We start from the raw sequence: 27344 nt of genomic DNA on the forward strand, positions 1-27344 counted from the left end.
AAGATAATGACTCCACATCTCCAAATAAGCTCCAAAGAAAAGCACATCACAGGAATACAAAGTTGGCTAAAATTCCTGGAGGAAATGTGAGTTATTTGTTTTTGTTTTTTTTTTAAGAAAGCATTAAAATTTTTTTTTTAATAAATGAAAGCACTTGAGAAAGAAAAATCAAAAGGCTGAAACAAAATAGAAGGAAATGTAGCGTATCTTATGGCAAAAACAACTAATCTTGAAAATAGATTGAGGAGGAAAAAGAATTAAGAATCATTGGACTTGCCAAATGTCTTAAGACAGTCTAAACATCATATTTCAAGAAATCTTAAAAATGCCTTATAACTCTTTAAACAGAAGACAAAGTAGAATAAGAAAGAATCCACGGATTATCTCTTGAATGAAACCCCCAAATGAAAACTTGCCACAGGCAAGGTCCACCTCTACTCGTGACTTCAGGGGTTCTTGGCAGGTGAGAGACAGCTATGCATATATTTCAGCCAGGACCAAGCTTTGCAAAATGTAGGCTGCTCCTACATACCCAGCCTTGGGGTTTATTCTTATACCCATTTTCTTGGCACACAGATGCATTACCTAAAACACATGCTCAAATAAAGATAATTGGAAAAGTGATACATTAACTTTTAACAAATCACTTTATTAACATTCTGAGATCATACCATATTCTTGGATTGTGATTATTGATTTTGACAGAATGAATAAAGGTTTTGCTTAAGGTAAATGATTTTGTCATAGGTGGCTTAATTTTCTCATTACCCTGTGTATCTTAAGCTTACAAACAATCAAGGAAAATTTGCTCATTACTTTTAATGAAAAGAAATAATCAGAAATTCTTAAAGACGATTCAACCATCATAACATTGGGGTTGAAAGATCAGAGGAGGTACTGAGAACACAACTCAGATTAATTATTGGCCTGATCATTTCTCAGGGTTAGCAGGAATTTTCTATGAAGGGGAGTTTCTGGTTAGTGAATTCGAGTCACTGAGGTATGTTGAAACTTTGTTTACCTGCACATTTTGAATGGGCCTTTATGATTAATTTGTATGCTGGCTTCAGGAGAATAAGTTTCTGAGAGTGGGAATATTCTGGGCTTGGCTTGTGGTTACAGCTTTGCTGGGAATTATGTACCTAAGTAAAAGTTAACCCATGGTAGTCTTGGGTTTGAATTTGAGTCTGATCTTTTGGTGATGTTTTGGGGAAATGGAGTGTAAGTCTTTTGCTCTTATATTATTCCTTCTAAGGCTGGGGAGGGGACAACAATCATGTCAATTCCATTAGTAAGGGATGTTAATGAGAGAAGTCATATAGAAGGGGCTGAGTGGGCAATTCCATTTTGCCAAAGAGCCACTTTGTGACCTCTTGGTTACCACTTATGACCTTGTCAAGACCTCTGGGCTTAATGGCTCCAAGAAAAACTCACATGAACATCATCACTTAAATCCAGAGACTCCAGTAAAGCAAAAAAAAACAAAACCAGCAAGCAACCAAAAAGAAAGAATTCTGGTACCAAAGAGATATAGTAAGGATTACTCATGATTTAACACACCCCTCTCTATTAAGCTTAGGGGCTGATATTCTGGAAAGCAACAGTTACAGGTTTACATAGCAAAACTGACTATATAATACTTCGGGGTTGAGGGAAATGGATCTTGAGTGAAATAGTAGAATTTTTAATAATTTCTGATGAAAAGACCAAAATATGGAGAAGCTTTTCAGTTCAAACACAGTAGTAAAGAAAAACATGAAAAAGTAAACTTGAATGAGCAATGATAAAGGACCAAATTAGGATAAACTGCTTATATTCAAACAAGTTATAACGTTCATTAGGACTCACAGAGGGAGTCTAAGGCCTGGGATAAAGAAGGTTTGTTAAGTCTTGATAATCTTAAGAACAGAAATGAAATAAACGAGAAGGGAAGAGAAATATACTTTTGGTAGGGGAGAGAAAATTATCTTATTTAATTAGACTGTGCAAGAAACATCTACCCAATCTGGGAGGAAGGGGGGATGAGGATGCATATCTGTCAGTTTAATATTACTTTAATCTGAACTGGTCAGATATTTTAATTAAATTAAGACTCTGGTCCTTAGATTTTAATAAAGTTTATTGGACTTACTTGGAAGGTAAAAGAAGAGAAATAGATAGAGTAAAGTGGCCTACTTTACTACTCACATGGCTACTTCCAGTAGCAACCCAGAATATGAGTTTCTTGGTGGGCTGCTAGAGATAAGAGAGGCATCACACTTTATGTCTGCTTCATCTTTTTTATCCTGTCTTTCATATCTGAATCATGTTCAGGTCAAGTTCAGATGCAGACTCTGTGTGACCCAAGAAAGGAGGGGAGAGTAAATTTCCTCCATACAATCTCCCCGGTGATTCTTTGGGAGACCAACATGTTAAATCTCAACAGGGTTTTCTTGGAGATTAACATGTCAGGTCTCCTCAGTGAATCATTCTACATATGGTGCCCATATATTTACGATTCTCTTACTAGAGGTATATAAAATATTTTACCTTACATAGAGGGAATTATAATAATATGGGGGATGAGAAGGAAAGGAAGAAGAAAAAAAAATAATTGATAGATGCATTGACAAAAAGCCAAGTGGGGGCATTCCCCTTTGGCATAAGAGTTTACATTCAGAGTAAATGATAGGTTCAATCCCCTATAGATCAATCACTCGATTTCTTGATGTATTGTGTGATTTCTAGGCATCTAAGCATCCTTATGGCATCTTCTCCAGAAGATCTACTTTCTTGATTTGGGTTGTTGGCGATATTCTTTTCCTAAAATTGATTTAAAAGATCTTAGACCTTGGATTTTAGGATAATTATATAATCCCCTACTAGAATCACCCTAGAATTTCAGTTAAAGTAGTTTATGTCCTATGAGCAAGCAGAACAATTGCAGCGATATTGCACTTACCCATCAGCATCCAGGACTATAGAAAATTGCCATACTATAAAAGAGAAAAGGGGACAAAAGTCTGAGGTAAAAGGGAAGTACAATTTCCTGGTTTGGTTTTTCCTTTAATCTCAGGAAGTGGGGAGCCAAAATGAAGGCCAAATGAAGGTACTTTTAGAAACCTGGCATGGTGAAATACAACCTCTGGATTTGCCAAACAGCTGCTTCCTTGAACCCCAAAACAAGTCCTCTGCTTGGCATAGATCCTCATCAATCCCACAGGGGTTGTTGTTCTCTTTGACCTTGTAATTAGCTCTTTAGTAATCCCTTCTTCTGAAATCAGACACAAATATTAGTTAAAGTCATATAATATTTTAGAGAAAAGAACACACACACACCCAAATCAAAATTATATTCTACTCAACAGGGAAATAGAAAAAGAGGAAAAGATTAAATTAAAGGAGGGGCTAGTCTTATACAAAACAGACTCAGAATATATACAAAAATATTTATTGGGGTTTTTTTTTTTTGAGGTAGCAAAGAATGAGAATCTGCAGCAATTACCCTAAAATTGAGGGATGACTGAACAAAGTTATAGTAAATGTGATGGAAAGTTATTGTAGTGTAAGAAATGATGAAATAGTTTGAGAGAAATGTGGCAAGACTTGTGAATTGCTACAGAGTAAACAGAACCAAGAAAATTTATATAATGATAACAATGATAAAGAAAATAACTTTGAAAGTACGAACTCTTGTAAATATAATGACCTACCATGATTTTCAGAAAACTGACAATGAAACCTGTTACCTCCTGCTAGAGGAATGGAGAACTCATAGTACAGAATGAAACTTTTTTTATTTTTTGTTTATGGCCACTACAAAATTATCTTTTGTTTTATTACACATTATATCCTATATATAATAGATTTTCTTTTTCTTTTGTTCTTGGTGGGGCAGGTTGTGTTGGGAAAGTAGAATGAAAATTTTTGCTGAAAATACACACTCAATTTTTTCCCTTAAGTATAAGAAACAGCAGAAGCAAAGGCCTGGAGTCAGAACAACATGCGAACACTAAACAACTATTCAGTGAAATAGGGGAAGTGCCAGGATGAGATGTTTGAATTTTATTTGGAAACGAATTTTGAAACGTTAAGAATTTTTAGTTGAATTATGACTACATAATTTTTAGGTCTGTTTAGAAAACTATGTTGTAATGTTGCAGAAATAATTTAAAAGCTCATTATATTTGACCTGTGTGTAGCATAAATATTTACAGAATCCCTTTATGTCGTGACAAAGAATTGGAAATTGGGAGATACCCATCATTACAAAATAGCTGAACAAGTTGTGGTGTATAGAATGTAGACTTATTTTGCAATAAGAAATGATGAAATTAATTTCAGAAAAATTTAGGATTAGCTTTATAAACTGATACAAAGTGAAAGGAGCAGAACTATGAGATCATTGCACATAGTAGTAGCGATATTGTAGCAGTGATTAACTGTGAAAGATTTAGCTACTTTTATTAATGTACTGATCCAAGACAGTTGCAGAGGACTCATGATGCAAAATGTGTTCCATGGTCAGAGAGAGAATTGATGAACTCTGAGTATAAATTGAAGCATAATTTTTCACTTTCTTTATCTTTGCTTTTTTTTTTGTGCAAAAATCCCCCAATTATATGGAAATATGTTTTATTTGACTTGACATGTATAATTGATGTATTGCTTACCTTCTCAATGGGTGAGAGAGAGGTGGGAGGGATGTAGAATGATGAAACTCAAAATTTCTTCAAATGTTGAAAACAAACAATATTTTTTAAACGGGGGAAAGCTCATTAGTTTTAGAGACATATTCAGAGAATATTTAAAACAGTTTTGAAAAAAGAAATTGTCAGTGTGAGCTCATTTCTTGACAGTTACAGATTTTCTATATACCTAGCAAGTTAATTTTGTTTAGTGATTGAATATAAATAATTTATTTGTTAGAAACATTTCTGGGTGGAAAAATTAATATTAAAAAGAATATTGGTAACTTTCAAAAGATGGTAGAAAACCTTATTGGAATATTTGATTTTGTGGAGATGAATGGCTCAAGAAGATTGAAAAATGCAGCAGTGGAGGCTGGGCCAAGATGGCAGAGTGAAGTCAACATTTCTGCTGAGTTTCCCCTCTTTAAAAGGCACATTAATTTGAATTCTGAGTATAAAATCAACAAAAAGTAAGTGATAGAGTTTTCCAATACAGAACAGATTAGTTTAGACAAAGTGTTGTGTGAAGACAAGTAAACTCTAGCCAATGGAAAGTAGTACAACACAGTGGAAGCAGAACAGGCTATGAGTTTTGAATGCAGTGGTAATGTAAGGAGTGCCCAGGGACAAGAAGGAGACAAGACCAGAATATCCTTGTACTAACACTGGGCATAGGATCAGGCAACATTTGTCATCTCCATCACTTACTACCCAATTCCAGGTTGAAGTTCCATGGGCAGAGAGAAGTATTTATAATCATGAGAGATCAAGGACCCTACCTGGGTAAGGACCAGAGTGCAGAATATGAAGCCAGTGACCAGAACCATCTTCAAAACACTAAAAACCTTCAGGCTCCCAGACATAGGTATGATAGCAGTAGAAGAATATAAAAATCATAGGATTGGGCTAGATATCCCCTCCACCCTTAGAAGTGAGCAGAACTCATATAAGAAAGCCCAAAGTTAAGAAATAAGCTGGAAAAATGAACAACCACAGAAAAACGGAAAAAGCTCCTAAGTAAACAGGAAGCTTTAACATACAAACTCAGAAGAAAAACTGGCTTAAAAATGCAAACATCCTCAAAGGAAAAAATGCAGATTAGGCACATCTAATAATAATTCCTAGAAGAGCTTTAAAAAGGAAAAGGAAGAGATATTCAAACTCACATATAAGTACTAGAGGAAAAATTGGGAAAGGAGTGAAAGCTATGCAAGAATATTAAGAAAAGAGAATTAACAGCCTCTTGAAAGAAATACACACACATACCCTTAAAAATTAGAACAGGCTACATGGCAAAAGAGGTACAACAAATGCTTGCTGTAGAAAATAGCTCCTTAAAAATCTGAATTGACCACATGGAAGCTAATGTCTGCCTGCATCGTGATACATCAGGAAACAATAAAACAAAGTTAGAAGATTAAGAAAAGAGAAGAAAAGGTGAAATATCTAATGGAAAAAAATAACTGACCAGGAAAATAGATCAAGGAAAGATAAAACTCAAGAAAATCACAAAAAGGTCAACATAAATAAGACATTTTAAGTGAGTAATGGTTAAGGTGTTTATATTCCTAAGAAGATACAGAATTTAGAACTTAAACCATCATTAGGACAATTAAGTCTTCTTAGAGAGCATTGCTGTAAGTATATCATGTTGAAATGATCTCAAAGAAAAATGGAAGGATTTGAAGGAGGAAAGCACTTGAGGGAAGGCCTAGGGGAAAGAAGAAAAGGGGAAATTATCACACATAAAAGAGATATGCCAGGAAGTTGGGAGTTTTGTGTGTGTGTGTGTGTGTGTTTTCTCCTTTTTGGAGAATGGAAGGCAGACAAGACTTGAAGTGTTATGAATCTGTCGTTTCAAAGAGGGCAGAACACACACAGAGTTGGGTATAGAAATTCATTTTGACCTTAGAGGGGTGAGAGTAGTACAAGGTACTATGAGACAGGACAGGTGATGTTGTGGTAAGAGATGATTTAGGAAGTCAGTGGTGAGTAGTTAAACTGACTTTAAAAGAGGAGATCAGATAAAAAGAGAAAGATAAATAGGAAAGAATTAGATGGAGCAAAATATATAGTTAGTTAGCACTCATAACTGAATATGATAAATTAACCCATAAAGTGGAAGAGGATGGCAGAATGGATAAGAAATCAAAACCTAGAAATGTTATTTATAAGAGATATACTTAAAATAGAAAGACAATTAAAAGTCTGAATCAGAATCCATTATTCTTTAGCTAAAGTTAAAAAAAAAAGGCATGGCTAGTAGTTGTGATCTTTGACAAATTAGAAGTTAGTTTATCCAAATTAAAATAGATAATCAATGAAACCACATTTTGCTAAATGGTACCATATCCTACTAATATTAATACTGAACTATATGTATCAAATGGTGTTGAATCCATATTCTTGTTTTTAAACCTGTATGGGCTAGACAGTAGGGGCAAAATGATTTGCCCAGGATTACACAGCTAGGAAATTCTTCCATCTCCAGGCCTGCTCTCAATCCATTAAGCCATTTAGCTACACCCTAACATCCAAATTCTTAAAGGAAGAGTTAAATGAGTTATGGGGGAAATAGACAGGAAAAATCATACTAATGGGGGTACTCAGTTTACTTCTCTCATATATCGATGACTAATCATTATGTAAAGAAGAAAGAAGTTAAAGAGATGAAAAATTTTTTAGAAAAATTAGATATAATAGCCCTATGGAGAACATGAAATGGGAATAGAAAGGAAAATACCTATTTCTTAACTATAGGGCATAAAGGCTTTATAGACAAATTCAGCAACCTTTTTTCTCTGTTTTCTTTTACAACATACCTGATATGGAATGTATTTTACATAATTTCACATGTATAGTTTATATCAAATTACTTGCCTTTTTAGAGGAGAGTTGGAATTTGAAATTTTTTTTTAATCTTAAAAAATTGTGTTTTTTTTTAACATGTAATGGGGAAAACACAATATTTTAAAAAGAATATGTAATCATAATTGATCTTCAAAAATAAGAACAAAAATCATATAATTATATCACTAGAAAAGACTTCAAACCTTAAGAATAAATGAGCTTTTCATAAAATATGTAGTATATATATAAATTAAAAAATAACTTTTATTTGTAATGGGGATAAACTGGAAACTTTTCTAATAACATCAGTGTTGAAGCAACGATATCCATCATCACCATTATTATTCCATATTGTACTAGATATGCTATCTATAGTTATAAGAAAATGAAATTAAAGGACTTATCGTTAATAATGAGGAAACAAAATTAGCACTTCTTGTATATGATATAATGATCCTCAGCAAACCCTAGTTTGTGAGCGAAAAATCTAATTGAAACAATTAACTTTAGACATGGCAATAAATCCACATGAATCACCAGCATGTCTCTAACCACAAAATCCAGTATCAAGAGATAGAGAAATTCCACTTAAAATAACTTTAAATGGTATAAAATATTTAGTTATCTACTTAGGTGTGTACAAGATACAAAGAGGAACTATGTGAACCCAATTATAAAACATTCTTCATAAAAATTTTTTTAAAGCTTAACACAAAAATAGAGAAATATTCTTTGGTCGGCTGAGTCAATGTAATATGAATGATGATAATGTCTAAATTAACTTTCTTATTCAGTGCTACACCAATCAAACTACCAAAGAATTACTTTATAAAACTAGGAAAAAAAATATAATTCATTTGGAGGAACAAAAGGTCAAAAGTTTTCATGGAATCAATAAAACAAAAAATATGTGAAGGAAGCATACTATCTGTACCAGATCTCAGACTATGTAAAAATGGAGATTTGAACCCCAGACTTCAATTCCCAGGAGTCCTTGGTAGCTCCCAGAGTTCCCCGTGATCCCAGGTGATATCACCTGGGCCACAAGGAGAGAGGGGTTTTTAAAACGAACTCCGCCTTTTTCTCTCTCTCTTCCTGCTTGTGCTTCCAAACACATATCTCTCTTGGCTTCTGTGTCTGGGCACACGCGGCTGAATGGGCTCTCTGGGCCTAGACATGTGCTTTCTTATTTTGTATTTTCTTTAATTCTTAATCTTTAATAAACCTCTAAAAATATAATACTTCTAGCAGAGAAACTAATTTTAACTGCTACAACTATATTATAAAGTGTTTATCAAAACAGTTTGGTAATGGCTAAAAAATAGAGGGATTAGTCATTAGTATACCTAAGTAACTAAGCTTAATAACTTAATGTTTTCATAAGCTGAAAACAAGAACTCTTTGGCAGAAACTGCTGGGAAAATTGGAATGTAATCTGGTAAAAACTAGGTATTAAACATTTTATCCAAATTAGATCAAAATAGACACTTAGATATAAGGGGTAGGATCATAAAGAAGTTAGAGGAGCATGCAAGAAATTATCTTTGAGATATATGGACAGCGGAATTCATGAACAAATGGGAAATAAATAGGTTCAAAGTAGATAACATGGATAAATTTGATTACATAATAACTGAGGTACCATCTCATACCCATCATATTAGCTAGGATGATAGAAGAGATCATGAGAAATGTGGGTAAGTAGTTACACTACTGCACTGGTGGTGGAGCTGTGAACTAATCTAACTACTCTAGAAGAATAGTTTGGAATTATGTCCAAGGCGTTATAAAACTGTGTAATATTTTCTGACCCAGAATACTGTTACTAGGTCTAACCTATAAGGATATCAGAGAAAAAGGAAAAAGACCCAATATGTACAAAAATATTTAGAACAGCTCTTTTCGGCAAAAGTTAGAAACTGTGAGGATGCCCATCAATTGGAAAATGATCAGATAACATTGCATTGGAATGTGACGTAATACTCTTGTTTTGTGAGCACTGATGAAAGAAATGGTTTCATAAAATCTTGGGAAGACATAAACTTATACAAAGTAAAGTGAGCAGAACCAGGAGAACAATCTACATTATAATAGCAATATTGTAAAAATAATCAACTATGAGATATTTAGTAATTCTAATCAATATAATGATCCACCTCAGCTTCATAGGACTCAAGATATAAAATGCTACCCATCTCCAGGGAGAGAGCCGATGGACTCAGAGTGCAGATGGAAGCTTTTTTTTCTTTATTTCTTTTCCTTTTAAGTTACACGTTTAATGGAGAAATATGTTTTACGTGACTTCATCTGTATGGATATCATATCTTGCCTTATCAATGAGTCAGGTAGGGACTGAAGGATGAGAGAATTTGAAACTGAAATGAAAATACTTTTTTTTTCCCCAAAAAATGCAGCCATAGAAGAAAAAAAATAACAAAAATTTTAAACTAGCAAGTTGCACATCTTTGGCACTTTTTAGAAACCAACAAGGAAGCATTTATTGGTGACAGACATTTTCATAGGCACTAGAGATAGAAATACAAAGTACAAAACACTTCTTTTTCTTAAAGTGCTTTTGGGGGAAACTTTGGTACCTGTATAATTAATATAGTATTAATTACCATATAAATATAAAGAAGAAAAGAAGACATTCAGGAAATCCTAGGTTCAAATCTGGCCTCTGACACTTCTAGCTCTGTGACTTTGGGTAAGTCACTTAACCCTAGTTACTGTTCTTCTGCCTTGTACTGAAACTCGGTATTGATTCTGAGAGGAAAGGTAAAAGTTTTAGAAAGGAAAAGGAAAGAAAGCAGTGGCAGCTGTGGGGTATCATGAAAGAAGTTTTGTACAATGTGACACCTGAGCTCTTTTTTTTTTTTAAGGAAAAGAATGATTCACTGTTTTGGAAGTGAGTCATGCATATGTCCCAGTCTAATGCAAAGCCATGTGGATACAGGAGATGGAGAATTAGAGACAAGGCCATTTTGGGTTCTATTGTTGAATGCAGGATAAAGAGTAGTATATAATGAGGTGGGAATTTATGAAGGACTTTCAAAGCTAAACACAGAAATTTGTCATATTTGATGACTGAGTTTATGGAACCACTGGAATATATTTAGTATAAGTGGTTAGATAAGTGCTTAAGGAAAGGCACTGAAGCAATTCTGTAGAGAATGAACCAGACTCGGAAGAGAGAACTGAGTCAGGGACTCAAGAAGTCCATTGTAGTAGTCTATGCAGGAGATGATTAAGTTGTGAACTTAAGGTGATGGCTGGCTTTATGAGTAGAATGAAGGGGTTGGATTTTTAGATATAGATATGGCAAGATTTTAAAACTGATTGGATATATGATGTAACAAGAGAGTGAGGAATGAGAGTGTTATGAATCTGGAAGTCTAGAAAATGGTAAAAGATGATTATGTTTTGTTTTGGATATATTTAGTCTGAGATGTTTCCAAGACAGAAATTATTTAGTAATCAGCACACATTTGTTAAAGTGCATATTAAATGACAAGACACTGCTAAATACTGGGGATACAAACATAACCAATGAAACATTTAGTTTGAAATGTCCAATGAGCAATTGGTGATGGAACTCCCAAGCTTAGTAAAGAGACTCAGTTTGTAAAAGTGAAAGGATTCAGAGAGCAGAACAGACTTAAGCGAGGGGAGATAAAACACAAGAATAAAAATATGCTTCATTGTCTTGTTCATTTCATTTTCATAGCAGAGAAATGTGTGTTCTTCATCTTTGTGGAATTAGTTTAGATGAACATTGAAGTAATGCTAATTAACGGCACAGTGATATAGTAGAAAGACTATTGGATGTGGACCTAGGCCTTTCTGACTACAAGTCTCTCTGTCTTTGACCCAGTCTGTCAGCAAGCATCTACTAAATGCTTGCCTTGCACTAGATAGGCACTGCAGTAAGCACTGAAGATAAATATTTTATTGAACCAGAAAAAAATAATAACAATTCATTTGGATAAACAAAAAAATAAAGGAAATCAAAGGAATTAATGAAAATAAGAAAAGAGGGTTAGTAGAACAATATTTTGAACTGTAATACAACAGTAATGATCAAAATTATCTGGTCCTGACTAAGAAATAGAAAATTAGATCAGTGGAACAGAACATACAATAAACAGTTGTAAGAGATTAGAGTAATCTTGTGTTTGACGAAAGTAAAGTTCCAAGTTTTTGTAATAACAATGAAGTATTTGGTAAAAATTATTGGGAAACCTGAAAAGCAATCTGGCAGAAACTAGATATATGCCAGTTTCTTACACCATTTACCAAGATAAGATCAAAGTGGATACATGACATAGGCATAAGCAAATTAGAAGAGCATGGAATATATTACCCATCAGATTCATGGAGAAGAGAGGAATTTATCAATATTCAAGAGTGAGAAATCATTGTGAAATGTAAAATGAATTTCAATAAACTAAATTGAAAAGTTTTTGTACAAATAAAACTAACATAGCTAAGATTACATGTTTGGGGGGATTTTATAGGCAGTTTCTCAGATGGAGGTCACATATCTAAAATATATAGAGAACTGTGTCAGAATATAAGCCATTCCTTAGTTGGTAAATGGTCAAAAGATAGGAATAGATAGTTTTTGTATGAAGACATCAAAGCCACATATATGTTAATGAAAAATTACCATAAATCATTATTGATTAGAGAATTGCAAGTCAAAATAACTTTGAGATATGTCATACCTATCAGATTGACTAGAATGATAAAAGTGAAAAACGACAAATGATGAGGATGTGGGAAAATGGGGACACTAATATAACTGCTCTCTTTGAGGTGGCCAAGATGGGAATTGAAGGGGATGCTCATCTGTTAGGGAATGTCTTAATAATTGTGGCATATGATTTTGATGGTATACTACTGTGCTGTAAGAAATGATGAACAGGTTAACTTTGTAAAACATGGAAAGGACTACATGAAATTATAAATAGTGAAATGAGCAGAAGCAGGAGAACATTATATATACAGCAATGTAAATAATTGAAGAATGTGACTTGTGTATGTCCACTTCTAGAGAAAAAAACTGATAAATCGAAAGATAGATAGATGGATGGATGGATGAATGAATAGATATATATCTTTTTATCAAATGATGCCTTCTCTAATGGGAGTGGAGGAAGAAGGCATTTAACAGAGTGGTTTAAGGTAACAAGCAAATAAATGAAAATTTTTACATATAATTACAATAACTCCCTATTTAAAAAAATTAAAATCAAAGGGACTTAAACTTTTCAACATTCTGTCACATTGCAAAGTCACTCCTCTGGGTAATAGAACTTAAACATTCCTCCCTCTATAACACTTTGCAAAAATTACCTTATCAGAGGGGAGAAAGAAAACAGGTATGAGTTGTAGATGTGAATGACTTATATAAGAGATATGGGAAATTATTCGATTATTTAGGATCATTGATTTAAAGCTGGAAAGTGCCTTATTAGTGCCCTAATGGATAGAATGATAGAGTGCTAAGCCTGACGTCAGGAGGACCTGAGTTCATATCTAGCCTCAGATACTTATAGCTTTGTGACTCTGGGTGAGTTACTTATCTTTGGATCAGCTTCCTCAACTATAAAATGGTAAAAATAACTGCTTTTGCCGCCTAGGGTTGTTGTGAGGATTAAATGAGATAATAATTGTAAAATACTTAGCATAAGGCCTGGCACATAGAGGTCCAATATAACTTTTACTTATGTTATCATTACTGGCATAATAATCATCATCATTTATTCCACATCTCAGTAAGGTCCAGAAAGATGAAATGACTTGGCCAAAGTCACTGAATAAGTGTTTATAGGGCTGCGGTTTGAACACATGTCCTCTACTCTCCAAATCCAGTGGCCTTTTTACTATACCGTGCTTCCTCTAAATTAGTCAGTAAACATTTATTAAGTACCTTCTATGTGCCAGGTATTGTGCTAAGTGTTCAAGGCTGGTTGAAATATGTATTTAATATGCTGTTAAGGGGAGAGTGAGGGAGACTGAGACATATAGTTTGAGTGGGGTTTTTATATGCAAAATTTAAACTTTAAACATAAATTTCACTCATATTTAGATATACCTTCCATTTTGAACTTTTTAGCTTATAAATACTTTAAGAAAGAATTTTATTCTCAGAATCATATGAAAATGGGCCTGTTAATAAGCCTTATGATATTTAATTAAACTCTCACTTTAGGTCAGGTCATAGAAAAATAGAGGTATTTTTAAAATATAAATTGTAAAACAATTCAAAGTAACCTAGAATCAGAACGTCCTATTTTAAAAGACTTAAAAACAATCATACTGCAAAAATGATAAATTGAAGACTTCCCCTCAGGGACTAGCTCTTAGAATCATCTGTAAGCTTTAGCTCTTTAAGTTTCTAACTCTAGGTCAAAGACCCAGTGATCTGTAAAATGTTTGTAGTAATGTCTTCACTACTTCACACTGTTATTGTTAAGAAATTAGTTTGTAAGTTAAATGATTAATGGGAGCTGTTAGATAGTAGCCCAGGACAGTTGGAAAGGGGCTTTGGAAGCAGTCTTCAGCTTCACTTAGGTCAATAGCTTCTGCTGCTTTTGATAAAAGCTTTTGTACAACTTAGAGAAAATATTTGGCTCTGTAATCCAAGTCTTAGCTCTCACTGGAGAAAGAAAGCCTGGGACAGTATTTTTAAAACAACCATTGTCTTTGTTGAAATGTTTTTAATATTTTTGTTATGTAGTTTCTTGCATTTTAAAACTGAACTGCAGGTTCTCTAAAATTCTACAAAGTATGCATAAATACATTAATTCCTTAACATGTTGATAGGAACATGCTAAAATCAATTTATTTTCTTCATGCAGATGTGTATGGATTCTGAAAAACACATGATCTATACTTTTGGTGGAAGAATTTTGACTTGTAACGGCAGTGTAGATGACAGTAGAGCCAGTGAACCTCAATTCAGTGGTTTATTTGCTTTTAACTGCCAATGTCAAACCTGGAAACTTCTTCGAGAGGATTCCTGTAATGCTGGACCTGAGGACATCCAGTCCCGAATAGGACACTGCATGCTTTTCCACTCAGTAAGGCTATAATTGAGATTATACTACAAAATTTGTAATGTTTGTCTCATTTTAGTGAAGAAAGGGTAGAATATTTAATTTTGTACAACAAAATTTAAAATTCTATCTTTTTTAATACCAACATAATCAAGGGATGCAGCTATTGACTTGGATTTTTGACATTCTGGTGACTTTAGAATAGGGGGAAATGTCTCATTCATTCAGCAGTTCATATTTTCTTCTCACCTGACAGCCCAGACTTCTAGTTGATATTATTCTCCACTTATGCTATTAGGGATTCTGACATTAAGCTTCACTATTACCCTTCTCCATCTTAATGCTATTTCAACTCATACCTTCATGCCAATGAAAGGTAACAATAAATTATGTTCCTCTAAATTATTTTCAACATTACTCTTTTCCCTCTTTCCATCTTATAATTTTCATTTTTAATCCATATTTAGGAATTTTTGCTTATCATATAACTTTATAATCTTAAAGAGGTGCCTAGTGTACTGTTTTGGCAGGTGCAAAAATTGAACCCAGTCTGTACTTGACTCCAAGATATAGCCTCTTTCTGCTAGGCCAATCTTCTTGTCTGTTTTATTCTATGAGTATACAAATTTAAGAACTGACTTTATAAAGCCTGAGTCATTGCTTACCAGACTACATTAGCTCTCAAACATTAACCAGAACTAATTTCTTAAAGGTCTGGTTATTAACGAGTAAGTTCTTTCACACTGGTCTCCATCTATCATGCTACATCACTGGTTCCTTGCTTTACTCATTTTTCCATTATTTTTTCAATTTTCAGAAAAATCGTTGCTTATATGTATTCGGTGGTCAGAGATCAAAAACCTACCTGAATGATTTCTTCAGTTATGATGTAGATAGTGACCATGTGGACATCATATCAGATGGCACCAAGAAAGACTCTGGAATGGGTAAGAGATTTTAATGAACTTTATTTTCTTGATTGGTGGAGATGGAATATGTATTTTCCAAGAATAAGGGATTTGAAAGTTCCTAAATTCCTACGCATTTGTTATCATAAAAAATTTGTTATCGTAAAAAATATGCATAAATCAGCTACATAGTTCTAGTAGAGAACAAAGATCTTTTCTAAAACAAATAACTAAAAAAATATCCCCATGTTCTGTATTTTTTTTTTTGCTGAGTTACATAGGTGGCCATCTTTCCACCACCCTCTGCTTCTTACCACAGTGACCTTTCTAACCTGTTTTAAAAAGAGGGTTCTTGTGTGCTAATCGAGAATTTAAAGAGATTGCTACTCCCTTCTAAAACTTACAGAACACAATGGGACTTTGGGAGTTCTAGATCATTATATCATGCTAAAAGAAGTTAGGATATAAAACTTCTAGTTGAATCACTAGGGATTTTAATAGTTATTTTAAGAATTATAGTGTTTAGTAGAATTTTGTATTTTTAAAATAACAGTCTTGGCAAATCCAGAAATTAAATGCTGACACTATAATAAGCCTCGACATGGATTTTGCATTTATGCCTCTGTTAAATATAAAAGAAAGTATAAAATGTAATTTTCAACTCTTATCTGATCTTTTACCCCTCAAATTTCTCATTGTATTGATATTTGTATGATATTTGTATACATATTGATATATGTATATATACACATATAGAGTTGTTGAGAATCTGATTATTATGTGTGCATGTTTAATATCTGTACACACATAAAAATTTTTAGTCACCTGAAGTTTCTTGTGGTTTTCTGGTCCCTGCTCTTTTATTTACTTATTTTTTTTATAAGGCCCTTACTTTCTGTCTTAGTAACAACTCTAAGACAAAAAGGCAAGCACTAGGCAATTGGAGTTAAATGACTTGTCCAGCATCACAGGAAGTGTCCTCCCCATTCTAGACCTGGATCTCTATGTACTGTGATATCTGGCTGCTCTCCCTGACCTCCTACCACCCCATTCTTCTAAAGAGTAATCCATAATATTCTTAAATGTATTTGTACGTTTCGTGTGTGTGTGTGTGTGTGTGTGTGTGTATACACATACACGCGCATGCATTGTTATAAAGAAAAGTTAGGTTTGCAGAACACAGTGGCAGGAGACTAGCAGAAGAATCTTGCAAAGGGGTTAAGCTGGAAAAAACCTCAGGGACTGTTAGGCTGTCTGTTTCTCTGTGTATTTGATCCTGGAGGGTGTGGCTGCCATGTCCTGGGAGTTTGACCCAATCTTGTTACTGCTGTGTTGCTAGTTGTGTGCTCTGTGTCCTGAAGAAGATCTAAAGAAGCTGTCTTTGTCCTGTGTCATCTGAAGCTGGTTGTAAGCTGAGGTCCAAGTCCATTTGAATTCAGGATCTTCCCCTGGATCCCTGCCTGATCTGGTATTGCCAGTATCTCCCTTACCACCAAGAGCGTTAGGACAGCTTTAGCATGTCAGGGAGATAGTGTAGGAACTTAACTCTAAGAAGATCCTTCATGTGAAGGCATTAGATTTTGGGTTACTCTAGTTAGTAATCTCAGTGATAAGATTTCCCCTTACCCTCTCAACCTTTTTTTTTATTTAATAAGATACACTCCTAGTTTCTGTGGTTTGTTATCTATGTACTGGTTTCAGTACAGGCTCTGCCTGGATTGCGTTTCTGTTGGCATTCCCAAACCACAGTTATCAATCTGATATTGGCCAAAATCTATCCATCAGATCCCATCCCCAATACCACCTTATTACAGTGTGTATGTGTATGAGAGAGAGAGAGAGAGAGAGAGAGAGAGAGAGAGAGAGAGAGAGAGAATTGCATTCAGCAAACCCATTTATAAAGCACATTCTCTAAAACATGACAATGAGTATCATTTTTTAATATAAAAATTTTTGTATCTTTTTTTAATGAATCACCAAAATTTCCCTCAGTTTGCCCTCTTTTCCATTTTTTTCCTGGAGAGCCATCTCATGTAACAATATTTTTAAAGGAAAAAATAGAGAGGAAAAAAAATTCAACAAAACTGATCAATACATAGAAAAAGTCAAAATATATATACTAAACTATGCCCTTGGACTTCTTAACCATGCAAAGGAATGGGTATCTTATATCTTCTTTTGAACCATTGTTGTTATTTATAATTTTGCAACATTCACTTTTGTTTTTTTTTTATGTACATAGATGTTTTTTCATCTATAATTGTTGTTTTTTAAAACCCTTACCTTCTGTCTTAGAATTAGTACTGTGTATTGGTTCCAAAGCAGAAGAGCAGTAAGGACTAGGTTAATGGGAGTTAAGTTACTTGCTCAGGATCACATAGCTAGGAACTGTCTGAGGTCAGATCTGAACCTAGGACCTCTTGTCTCTAGGCCTGGCTCTCTGAACCACCCAGCTACCCCTTCATCTACAATGTTGTCATCATTGTACATAGTGTTTTCTTGGCTCTGCTTACTTCATTCTGTATTATTTCATTTAGACCTTCCATATGTCTCTGTATTTGTTGTTTTCATCATTTCTTAAAGGACAATAATAGTTCTTAAATTAAAAAAGTAACACTTTCTAATTAATTTTCAAGAATATCTGGCTGATGTTCCCCAGGAAAAAAAATTTTTTTCACATCCAAAAATATGCATAAGAAGACTGTTCAGATCTTCAGAATATGGACAACAAAACATCAATTGAGAGAATCCACAGATTGCTGCCAAAGAAAATCCTCTGCTTAATAACTCAAAGAAAAAGAATAGTTAAATTTAAAAATTTCAATGACAAGCAACACATTTTGCTGGTAAGGCAGATAAGAAAGATCTTCAATTGTAAAAGAAAAGATATTTAAATAACACAAGATTATTCCAAAGCCACAAGCAATTACAGAAGGGAAGAAGAAATAGTATATCCTGAATATTGAGTCAACAAGAAGGATTGCTTAGATGCAACCCAAAATTATTTATTCTGAAAAACATGAGACTAAATGATCAATATAAAAAGATAAACTTTCAAGTTAAAAATGGTACTTAAGGCATTCCTTCACTAGAAAACATGAACCTGAGCAAAAACCTAAAATCTCATGTTTAGAAGTCTTTAAAAGAGTGAAAAACAGGGGGCAGCTGGGTGGCTCAGTGGATTGAGAGTCAGGCCTAGAGATGGGAGGTCCTGGGTTCAAATGTGACCTCAGACACTTCCTAGCTGTGTGACCCTGGGCAAGTCACTTGACCCCCATTGCCTAGCCCTTACCACTCTTCTGCCTTGGAGCCAATACACAGTATTGACTCCAAGAAGGAAAGTAAGAGTTTAAAAAAAAAGTGAAAAACAATTAAAAATTGCCATCCATCGCCAGAAAAGGAACTGATTGAGTCTAAATGCAGATCAAAACATACTGTTTTTCACTTTATTGCTTTCATGAGTATTTTCTTTCACAACATGATGAATATGGGAATATGTATTGCATGATTGTCCTTGGAGAAGGAAAAAAAGGAAGGAGGGAAGGAAAGAATCTGAATCAGAAAATGTCAGAAAACAAATGTTAAAAATTGTTTCTTCTGAAAATTTATATACATACACATACACACACATGTGTAATTAAGTCAAGGAGTGGGGAGAGTGAGAAATATTGTCCCGCAGGTTAAAAGAAAGAACAAGGAGAGATTTCAAAGAATTAAAAAAGAATAGTGAGAGGTTAAGTTGAACTTAGATAAAAGAGCCAAACTAAAGTATTATGTACTCAATTACCTGAATAGAATTATTGTGTTTTGGGGAATGGAATTATATAATGGGCTGTCACGTAAATAAAAAGAGTAAGAGGTAAATGACAGGAATAGGTAATATATCCCTACCAATTCTCTGGCTTGAATAGTTGAAAGTATGTTGATTCCCTAAAGTCTGCTTTGGCAAAGGGTGTTGAGGGAAGAATAGGAAAATGGGAGAGATGGTAGAGAGGAGAGAGAAAGACCACTGGAATGGAGGAAAGCACGTTCTTACTCCCTTTTTGAAGAATGGAGTATTACTGAAGAGTCTTCCAATGGAGCAAGCAATGCATGCCTCTGATAGAATATAGGAAGCTCATCATGGATTTTACATGGCAGGGAATGTACACTGGGAAGCTACTTTCCTTTAATCTTGTGTCTCTATTGCAGTATCTCATCCCAGCAAAAAGGATATGAGAGTTCCTATGAGCATCTGGTACCTGGCATAGTAAGGAGTGGAGAAAGTGATCTTAGAGCCAGAAATTAGATGGTATAGCCTTTCATAAGGTGATTGTTCATAGTAGAGGAACTAGGTCAGACTGGGCTACATACACAGTTTGGGAAACAGTGTAATTTATACTAATAGATACTCCTTCCATCTGACATTGTTTAAAGAACAAATCGGAATATATCCAAAAAAATAAAAAAAATATGAACCAAAAAATAAAATTCAGAATAGATCAGAAAGGAAGAAATAATAAAGAGAACAAAATAAAAAGAAAAAAGATCTTAGAAAAGGGCACAGCAAAAGAAATCTAATCTAACAAAAAATTTGAGGGTAAGTAAGATTTGAACTAAACACGTAACTACATGGGAAATTCAAACCCAATTAGCCATGGAAAATTACTTTGAAAAAGGGAAGAGGATTTATTGAAAATAGCAGTACTTAAGAAACCAATACAAGAAAGTTCAAACGTTATAAAGACAGAATGTGAAATGGATAAAACAATTGAATAAAAAGTAAAGAGAAAAAACAAAAAGAATCAAAATGAGAAGCTGAAATAAAATTTGTCATGGATCATTTGAATCTTTAAAAGCAAGGGGATTTCCAACCAAGCTATCAGACAAAAGACAAAAATTCAAAATACCAAATGAAACATTATGCTTACTATGACTAGGTGGGATTTACACCAGGAAGGTAAGGATGGTTTAATATTAGGAAAACCATCTGTATAATTGACCATATCAACAACAAACTAATAGAAATCCCATGATTATCTCAATAAATTCAGAAAAAGCCTTTAACAAAATGCAATACCCATTCCTTTTGAAAACTAGAAAATATAGGAATAAAAGGGCCTTTCCTCAAAATAATAAGCAGTATTTATTTAAAACCATCAGCAAGTATCTGCAATGGGAATAAGTTAGATGCCTTCCCAATAAGATCAGGAGTGAAGCAGGGATGCCCATTATCACCACTACTATTTAATATTGTACCAGAAAAGCTAGCAATAGTGATTAAAGAAGAAAGGGAAATTGAAGGGATTAAACTAGGCAGTGAGAAAACTAAACTATCACTCTTTGCAGATAACGTGATGGTATATCTAGAGAATCCAAGAAAATCAACTAAAAAACTAGGAAAAATAATAACTTTAGCAGAGTTGTAAGGTTCAAAATAAACCCACACAAATCATCAGCAAAACCCAGCAGTGAGAGTTAGAAAGAGAAACTCCATTCAAAATCGCCCTAGGGATTTCCTCTAGACAATATAAAATACCTGGGAATCTACTTGCCAAGAAAAATTCAGGAACTATGTGAACATACACTCTTCACACAAATAAAACTAGATCTAAACAATTTAAAAAGCATCAATTGCTCATAAAAATACATACTAATATATTAATATAATATAGCTAATATAATAAAAATGACATTCCTACCTTAATTAATTTACTTATTCAGTGCTGTGGCGATCAAACTACCAAAACACTTTTTTTATAGAATTAGAAAATAGTATTACAAAGTTCATCTGGAAGAACAAAAGATCAAGAACGTCAAGGGAAATAATGAAAAAAGAATGTGAAGGATGGAGGCCTAGCATTACCAGATCTCAAACTATACTATAAAGCATTGATCATCAACACTATATGGTACTGGTTTAGAGATAAAAGGGTGGATCAATGAAGTAGACTTTAAGTAAATGACAGTAGCAAGATAGTGTTCGATAAACCCAAAGATCCCAGCTTTTGAGATAAGAAGTCCCTATTTAACAAAAACTGCTGGGAGAATTGGAAAACAGTATGGGAGAGATTAGGTTTAGATCAACATCTTACACCCTATACCAAAATTAACTCAGAGTAGGTAAATGATTTAAAAGACCACACAAGAGATAAGGAACACTACAAAATGTAAAATGAATAATTTTGATTAAATTAAAACGTTTCTGTATACACCAATGCAACTAAAATTAGAAGGGGAGCAACAAAATGGCGGGGGGTATAACAAAAACCTCTGACAAAGGTCTTATTTCTCAAATTTATAAGGTGCTAAGTCAGTTGTACAAAAAAATCAAGCCATTCCCCTAATTGACAAATTGTCAAGGGACATGAATAGGCAATTTTCAGATAAAGAAATAAAAACTATCAATAAGCACATGAAAAAGTGTTTTAAATCTCTCATAATTAGAGATATGCAAATGAAAACAACATTGAGGTATCACCTCACACCTAGCAGATTGACCAATATGACAGTAAAGGAAAATAATTGATGTTGGAAGAGTTGTGGCAAATTCAGGACACTAATGCATTGCTAGTGGAGTTGTGAATTAATCCAGCCATTCTGGAAGGCAGTATGGAATTATGCACAAAGGGCTTTAAAAGAATGTGTACCCTTTGATCCAGCAATTCCACTACTAGGTTTGTACCCCAAAGAGATAATAAGGAAAAAGACTTGTACAGAAATATTCATAGCTGCACTCTTTATGGTGTTAAAAAACTGGAAAATGAAGGGTTGTCCCTCGATTGGGGAATGGCTGAACAAATTGTGGTATATGCTGGTGGTGGAATACTATTGTGCTGTAAGGATTGATGATCTGGAGGATTTCTATATAAACTGGGAGAACCTCAATGAACTGATGAAAAGTGAAATGGGCAGAACCAGGAAAAAGTAAAACATTGTGAAACAGTCCAATGTATTGGACTTTGCTACTATTAGCAATGCAGCAAGCCAGGACACTCCTGAAGGACTTATGGGAAAGAATGCTGACCACACTGAGAAAAAGAACTATGAATAGAAATGCAAAAGAAGAACATATTGCAAAAATGAATAATATGGAAATAGTTATCAAGTAATAACATTTGTACAACCCAGTGGGATTGCTTGTCAGCTCTGGGAGTGGTGAGGGAAAGAAAATCATGTAAACATGGAAAAATATTAAAAAATAAAAAATTATGCTTAAAGAAATTATAATATATTTCAGTTAATATTTCAAATTTATTTAATAGTAAGCCAACATCAGCATTAAACATGAATTTCAAATAACATCATATCCAAATTCATAAAATTAAAGTTAACTAAATTGCCAAAAGAAATAGTAGTAGTAGTGGTGGTGTTAGTAGTAGTAGTGCCAGAATTAGACATCTCTATCCATAAGTATGGAACTGGACAAACCACTGAAGAATCTAAAGCTGAAAGATTTAGAGCATCTTATGAATGGTAATTTATTGATCAACAACATATGATGTCTTCACAGACATACATTGTGCTGGGACACAGAAATTATAAACAAAACATAAAAAAGAAATATTAAACAAATAATATAATACAACCCAATAAAACATTAACTTGGGAGCAGAAGCAATAAATACAGACTCATATAGTGATTAATAAACTTAACAAAATGAATAGACTTTTAACCTAATTACAAAGAAAAAGTCAAAGTACCTACTGTATACAGTTTTATCTCTGCAAAACTGGGAATTAAAAGATATAGTTGATTATTATTTAAAATATACATATATGTTTTTAAATGCATAAATGAACAGAGTTAGAAGTTAGAAGAATAGGGTCTGTTTAGCCTACAGGAAAAAAAGATTTGGAGACTATGAAACAACCCTTTCAAATACTTGAGGGATTAATTTGAAGGAAAAAAAAAGATGAGACTTTTCCATATCCCCAACAAACAGAACTAGAAATAACTGATGAAAGTTTCAAGGAAAAATGTTTTTTTGTTCATTGTAAAAAAAAGGGAGAGAACATGGTAATTATTTTATCTAAAAAATGAAATAGACTTCCTCTTTTGGTAGTGAGTTTTCTGTCATTAAAGAGAAAGCCACTTTTGTTGGGTTTGTTTTAGAGGAAATTTGTGTTTTGTGTACTTTTGATGATCAGGTAAAGAAGCTTCATACATCTGATAGTGATCTTGATTGGGTGAATTCTTAAATTTCTTCCAAATTGAAAATTGTTTTGTTTCAGAAACTTTTCCAAGGAAACTTTTTTCTCTTCTGGAGCAGACTATTTTTACATTATATCTAAACAGAAAACTTAGCAATTTTTAAAAGATAATTTAATACTTGTTTTATGATAAGCCTTTAAAAAAAATTCTTATCTTCCCTCTTAGAATCAATACTGCGTATTGTATACCAAGTAGAAGTACCAAGGCAAAAGAGTGATAAGGGTTAGACAATGGGGATTAAGTGACTCGCTCAAGATCATGCAATTAGGAAATGTGAGGCAAAATTTGAACCCGATACCTCCCATCTCTGGGCCAGGCTCTCAATCCACTAATCCACCTTGCTGCCCTTGGTAAGCCTTTTCAAAAGGCTTTTTATTAGTTTATTAGTTTTTGTCAAGCAGAATGGTGCCTGAATTACAAATATGAGTTAATTATATGGTAGATAATTTTTTATACTCTTCAAAATAGAAATAAATACATATTTGGCTATGTTTCTGAACTTCTGGAATTGTCATTAATATTTTAAGCATTGTCACTCCACATCATATTTTAGGTATATTATACATAATATCCACTATATCCTTGTAAAGTAGATAGAAGGTAATTAGTATCTTTTGTTATTTGGCAATTAATGTAATGAGGTTTATCTCCTGACCTGTCTCCTGTTGGTTTGCAATACTTTGCATTAATTTTTGTTCAATAGACTTTAGGAAGGTGAAATTGATTCTTTGTAGATAACTTGAAAGCATGTGTAGAGAAAAAATGCATTTAGAAAAAGCAAAATGAGCTAATAACTCAGAATAAGCATAAAGCCAAACCATAGTTATCCAAATAGGCAGATTATATCTCTTAGTGTTTGGAATTCCCTAGAATAGAATTCTTTTATCACCAAGAGAGAGTGGGTGGGTGTCTGTGTGTGTGTCTATGTCTGTGTTTATATGAATGATGGTGAAGAAATGGAATTCTATCTTTGTCTTCTGTCCTAAAGCTACATTGGGAATTGGGAAACCTTTGTATCATATTCTCAGTTTTTCCAGAATTATAAGGAGTCTAGACTCTTTTGCTCATATGAGCCTTAGCTAAGAGACTGAGAGACCTGTAAAAAATAAATTCCCTGGAATTGGAGAAGGCTGAGATAGCTCTGAGGTTCAACCGTTGCAAAAAGCACTGTCAATAGCAGTCAGAAATTTAGCAATGGGAGAATATAAGGGGGAAAAAATTAATCGAAATGATCAAAGATGTCAAGAGAAAAGGAAATAGATTATAAACTGAGCACAATCAGATAAATCAATGAGGAAGATATTCAAAATAAAAGGGTACCTGACCTCCAGATCATCTGAATAAGTCCAAACATCTCTGAGTAAATGTTAGAGAACTGGAAATAATTCAAGACAAAGAAATTAAAGACATTATCATAGATAAGGAAAAGATTATTCTTACTTAATAGTAGTTTAATTGGAAAATTTTAGTGAATTAGGAAAAATACTAATTGAGACATTAACTTTAGAAAAGTTAAAGGCTACAAAATTGTGTGGAATAGAATTCTAGGGAGGCATGTACCCCCAGAAATCACTCTAATGAGCAGACAGGAAACTTGATAAGATAATGGTAGAGAAAAGCTGCTTTATTTGGAGAAAACAAGAACAGCAGAGGAAGGAAGGAAAAGGGATCCCGCCCATACACGCGGGTGCAAAAATGTCCTCTCTTTTTTCTAGGTACACAGACTTTTATAACAATCCTGTTGCAAAATTCTACTCCTCCCCTCTTGTCTAATCCCACAGAAGGGGGATTATGACGTTTACAGTGTTGAGCATGTGATTTTCAACATTACATACCCCTAAAGACTCCCATGATTTTAAAAAAAAATATCCGTGACTATCATGGGATTCTCCTGGGCTGGGACCATAGTGATAGTTTTGAAATGCCCTGTACTTTCCCTCCTTCAGCTTATCTTATAGTTTGGCGTTCTTCCCAGGGTACAGATCAACTTTTCTCAAGGTTTTTAAAAATAGGTCAGGAAAATAAAAGTTTTGAGGGGGGGGCAGTTTTAGTATAAAGAATAGTAATACTAAAGGGTCTTAAAAATTGGGGTTACAAGCCAAATACTACTCTAAGAATTACACACTGAATCTCATCCCACACAGCCCTCCCTCTTTTAATTTCCGAGTTGTGTAATTCTCACCTGCCTCGTTTCCCCTATATGCAACAACAACTAATAACATTGATTAAGCATAATTGGACACTCTTTGTCTTCATCTTCAGAAATCATCATCATCTGGACTCTGCTCCTACTGTTCCAGGTTGCTTATAGAATCTTGGGGAGGGGGTGCTCCTACTAACAACAATTCTTTTGCAAAGCAAACATTTTTATAAAATAAAAACTTCCACCTCAGGTTCTGTGGGAGATACAGAGATTCCTGAGTCCTAATCTTTAGTCTAAAGTTTAGCTTCTCATAACTGCTTCTACTTATTTCTATGGAAAATCAATTACAGATCATCAAAAATCTCACTTATCTAAAGTTATCAATTAATTTTAAACTATTTCTACTAGTCAACTTGCTTGTTTAGAAAATGGAAACTTTCCATGTTACAGTTTGCATCCTGTGCTGATTGTAGAAATTTGTCATAAAAGAAAGGCATGGAAAATTATCTTTAAATGTTCTTATAGTTCTTTCAAGAACACAGAATGAGTAGGTCCAACACTGTCTGATTTCACGTACAGGTCAGAGCCATCACTGGCTCATACCATAATTGTTTCACTGAGAGACCATCAATCCGGTGTGCCTTACCAAGTCAGAAGGACCCTACCTCAGTTTCAGACTGAGATTGTCCTCGGAATATCTTCTTGTTCTCTACCAATGGTGTTTCAATTATCATAGCCAAATTTTAATATCAAGCTTACTGTAATATTATGTGTGATTCCCTTAAACCTTTTGTCTTAAATGGCAAAAATCCTACTCATTACAGTTGAGAGAAAAGCTTTTCTCTTAGTGTTCCAATTTCATTCTTTTTCCATAATTTCAAACAAGCTTCCTGCTTATTTGCCTACTTATTCTAACAGTTTCAAAAATTCTTCAAATTTATCTAAAATAAATGTTTTTCTCCTTTAACTTCTTCATACATTAAATGCCAATTCTGTATCTCTTTATTCTATACCTTATTTACTAAACATCCACTCTTTCTCCCCTTAAAACCTCTGCTTCAAGCAGAATCCAAATTCCCTTATTTTCCCTTTTTATACCTTCATGTGCCTACTTACATTGTTCATACAATGTGTCTGTCTTGAGTTTGGCTCTCATAAAGAGGCCCCATATTTAATTAAAGTCTACCACAAAAATCAGTATGTAGCATCATGGACTCGGGAAGATCTGAATTCAAATGTAGTCCTAGACACTAACTTTGTAGCTGGGCAACTTACTTAGCCCTTTCTCTGTTTCTTATCTGCAAAATGGTAATTTTACTACCTCTCAGGGGTATTATGAAGATGAAAGCATTATATTTGTGAAGTATGACATTAAATGCTAATTATTATTAGCTTTTATAGAATAACAGTCCAAGAGACAGCAATAGAAAGGGAAATACCATTGAAAATAACTACACAATGCATAAAATACTTGGGGGTTTGGTCTACCAGATGCAAAATTCTTTATGTAAATCT

At 33.8% G+C, this 27344-nt stretch overlaps 1 protein-coding gene across 4 annotated transcripts in view; it reads left to right on the top strand.

The window, feature by feature from the left end:
* The window catches only part of MKLN1 (muskelin 1), a 242854-nt gene that overhangs the window by 158800 nt on the left and 56710 nt on the right, over positions 1-27344 (top strand). For all 4 annotated transcript variants that reach the window (XM_001367124.4, XM_016426163.2, XM_016426164.2 and 1 more), the window contains 2 exons: positions 14387-14608; positions 15402-15531. In XM_001367124.4, coding sequence (XP_001367161.1) covers positions 14387-14608; positions 15402-15531 — 352 coding nt within the window. The remainder of the gene's footprint in view (positions 1-14386; positions 14609-15401; positions 15532-27344) is intronic.

Source organism: Monodelphis domestica, chromosome 5 (assembly GCF_027887165.1).
Source record: "Monodelphis domestica isolate mMonDom1 chromosome 5, mMonDom1.pri, whole genome shotgun sequence".
In the NCBI taxonomy this organism is placed as follows: Eukaryota; Metazoa; Chordata; class Mammalia; order Didelphimorphia; family Didelphidae; genus Monodelphis; species Monodelphis domestica.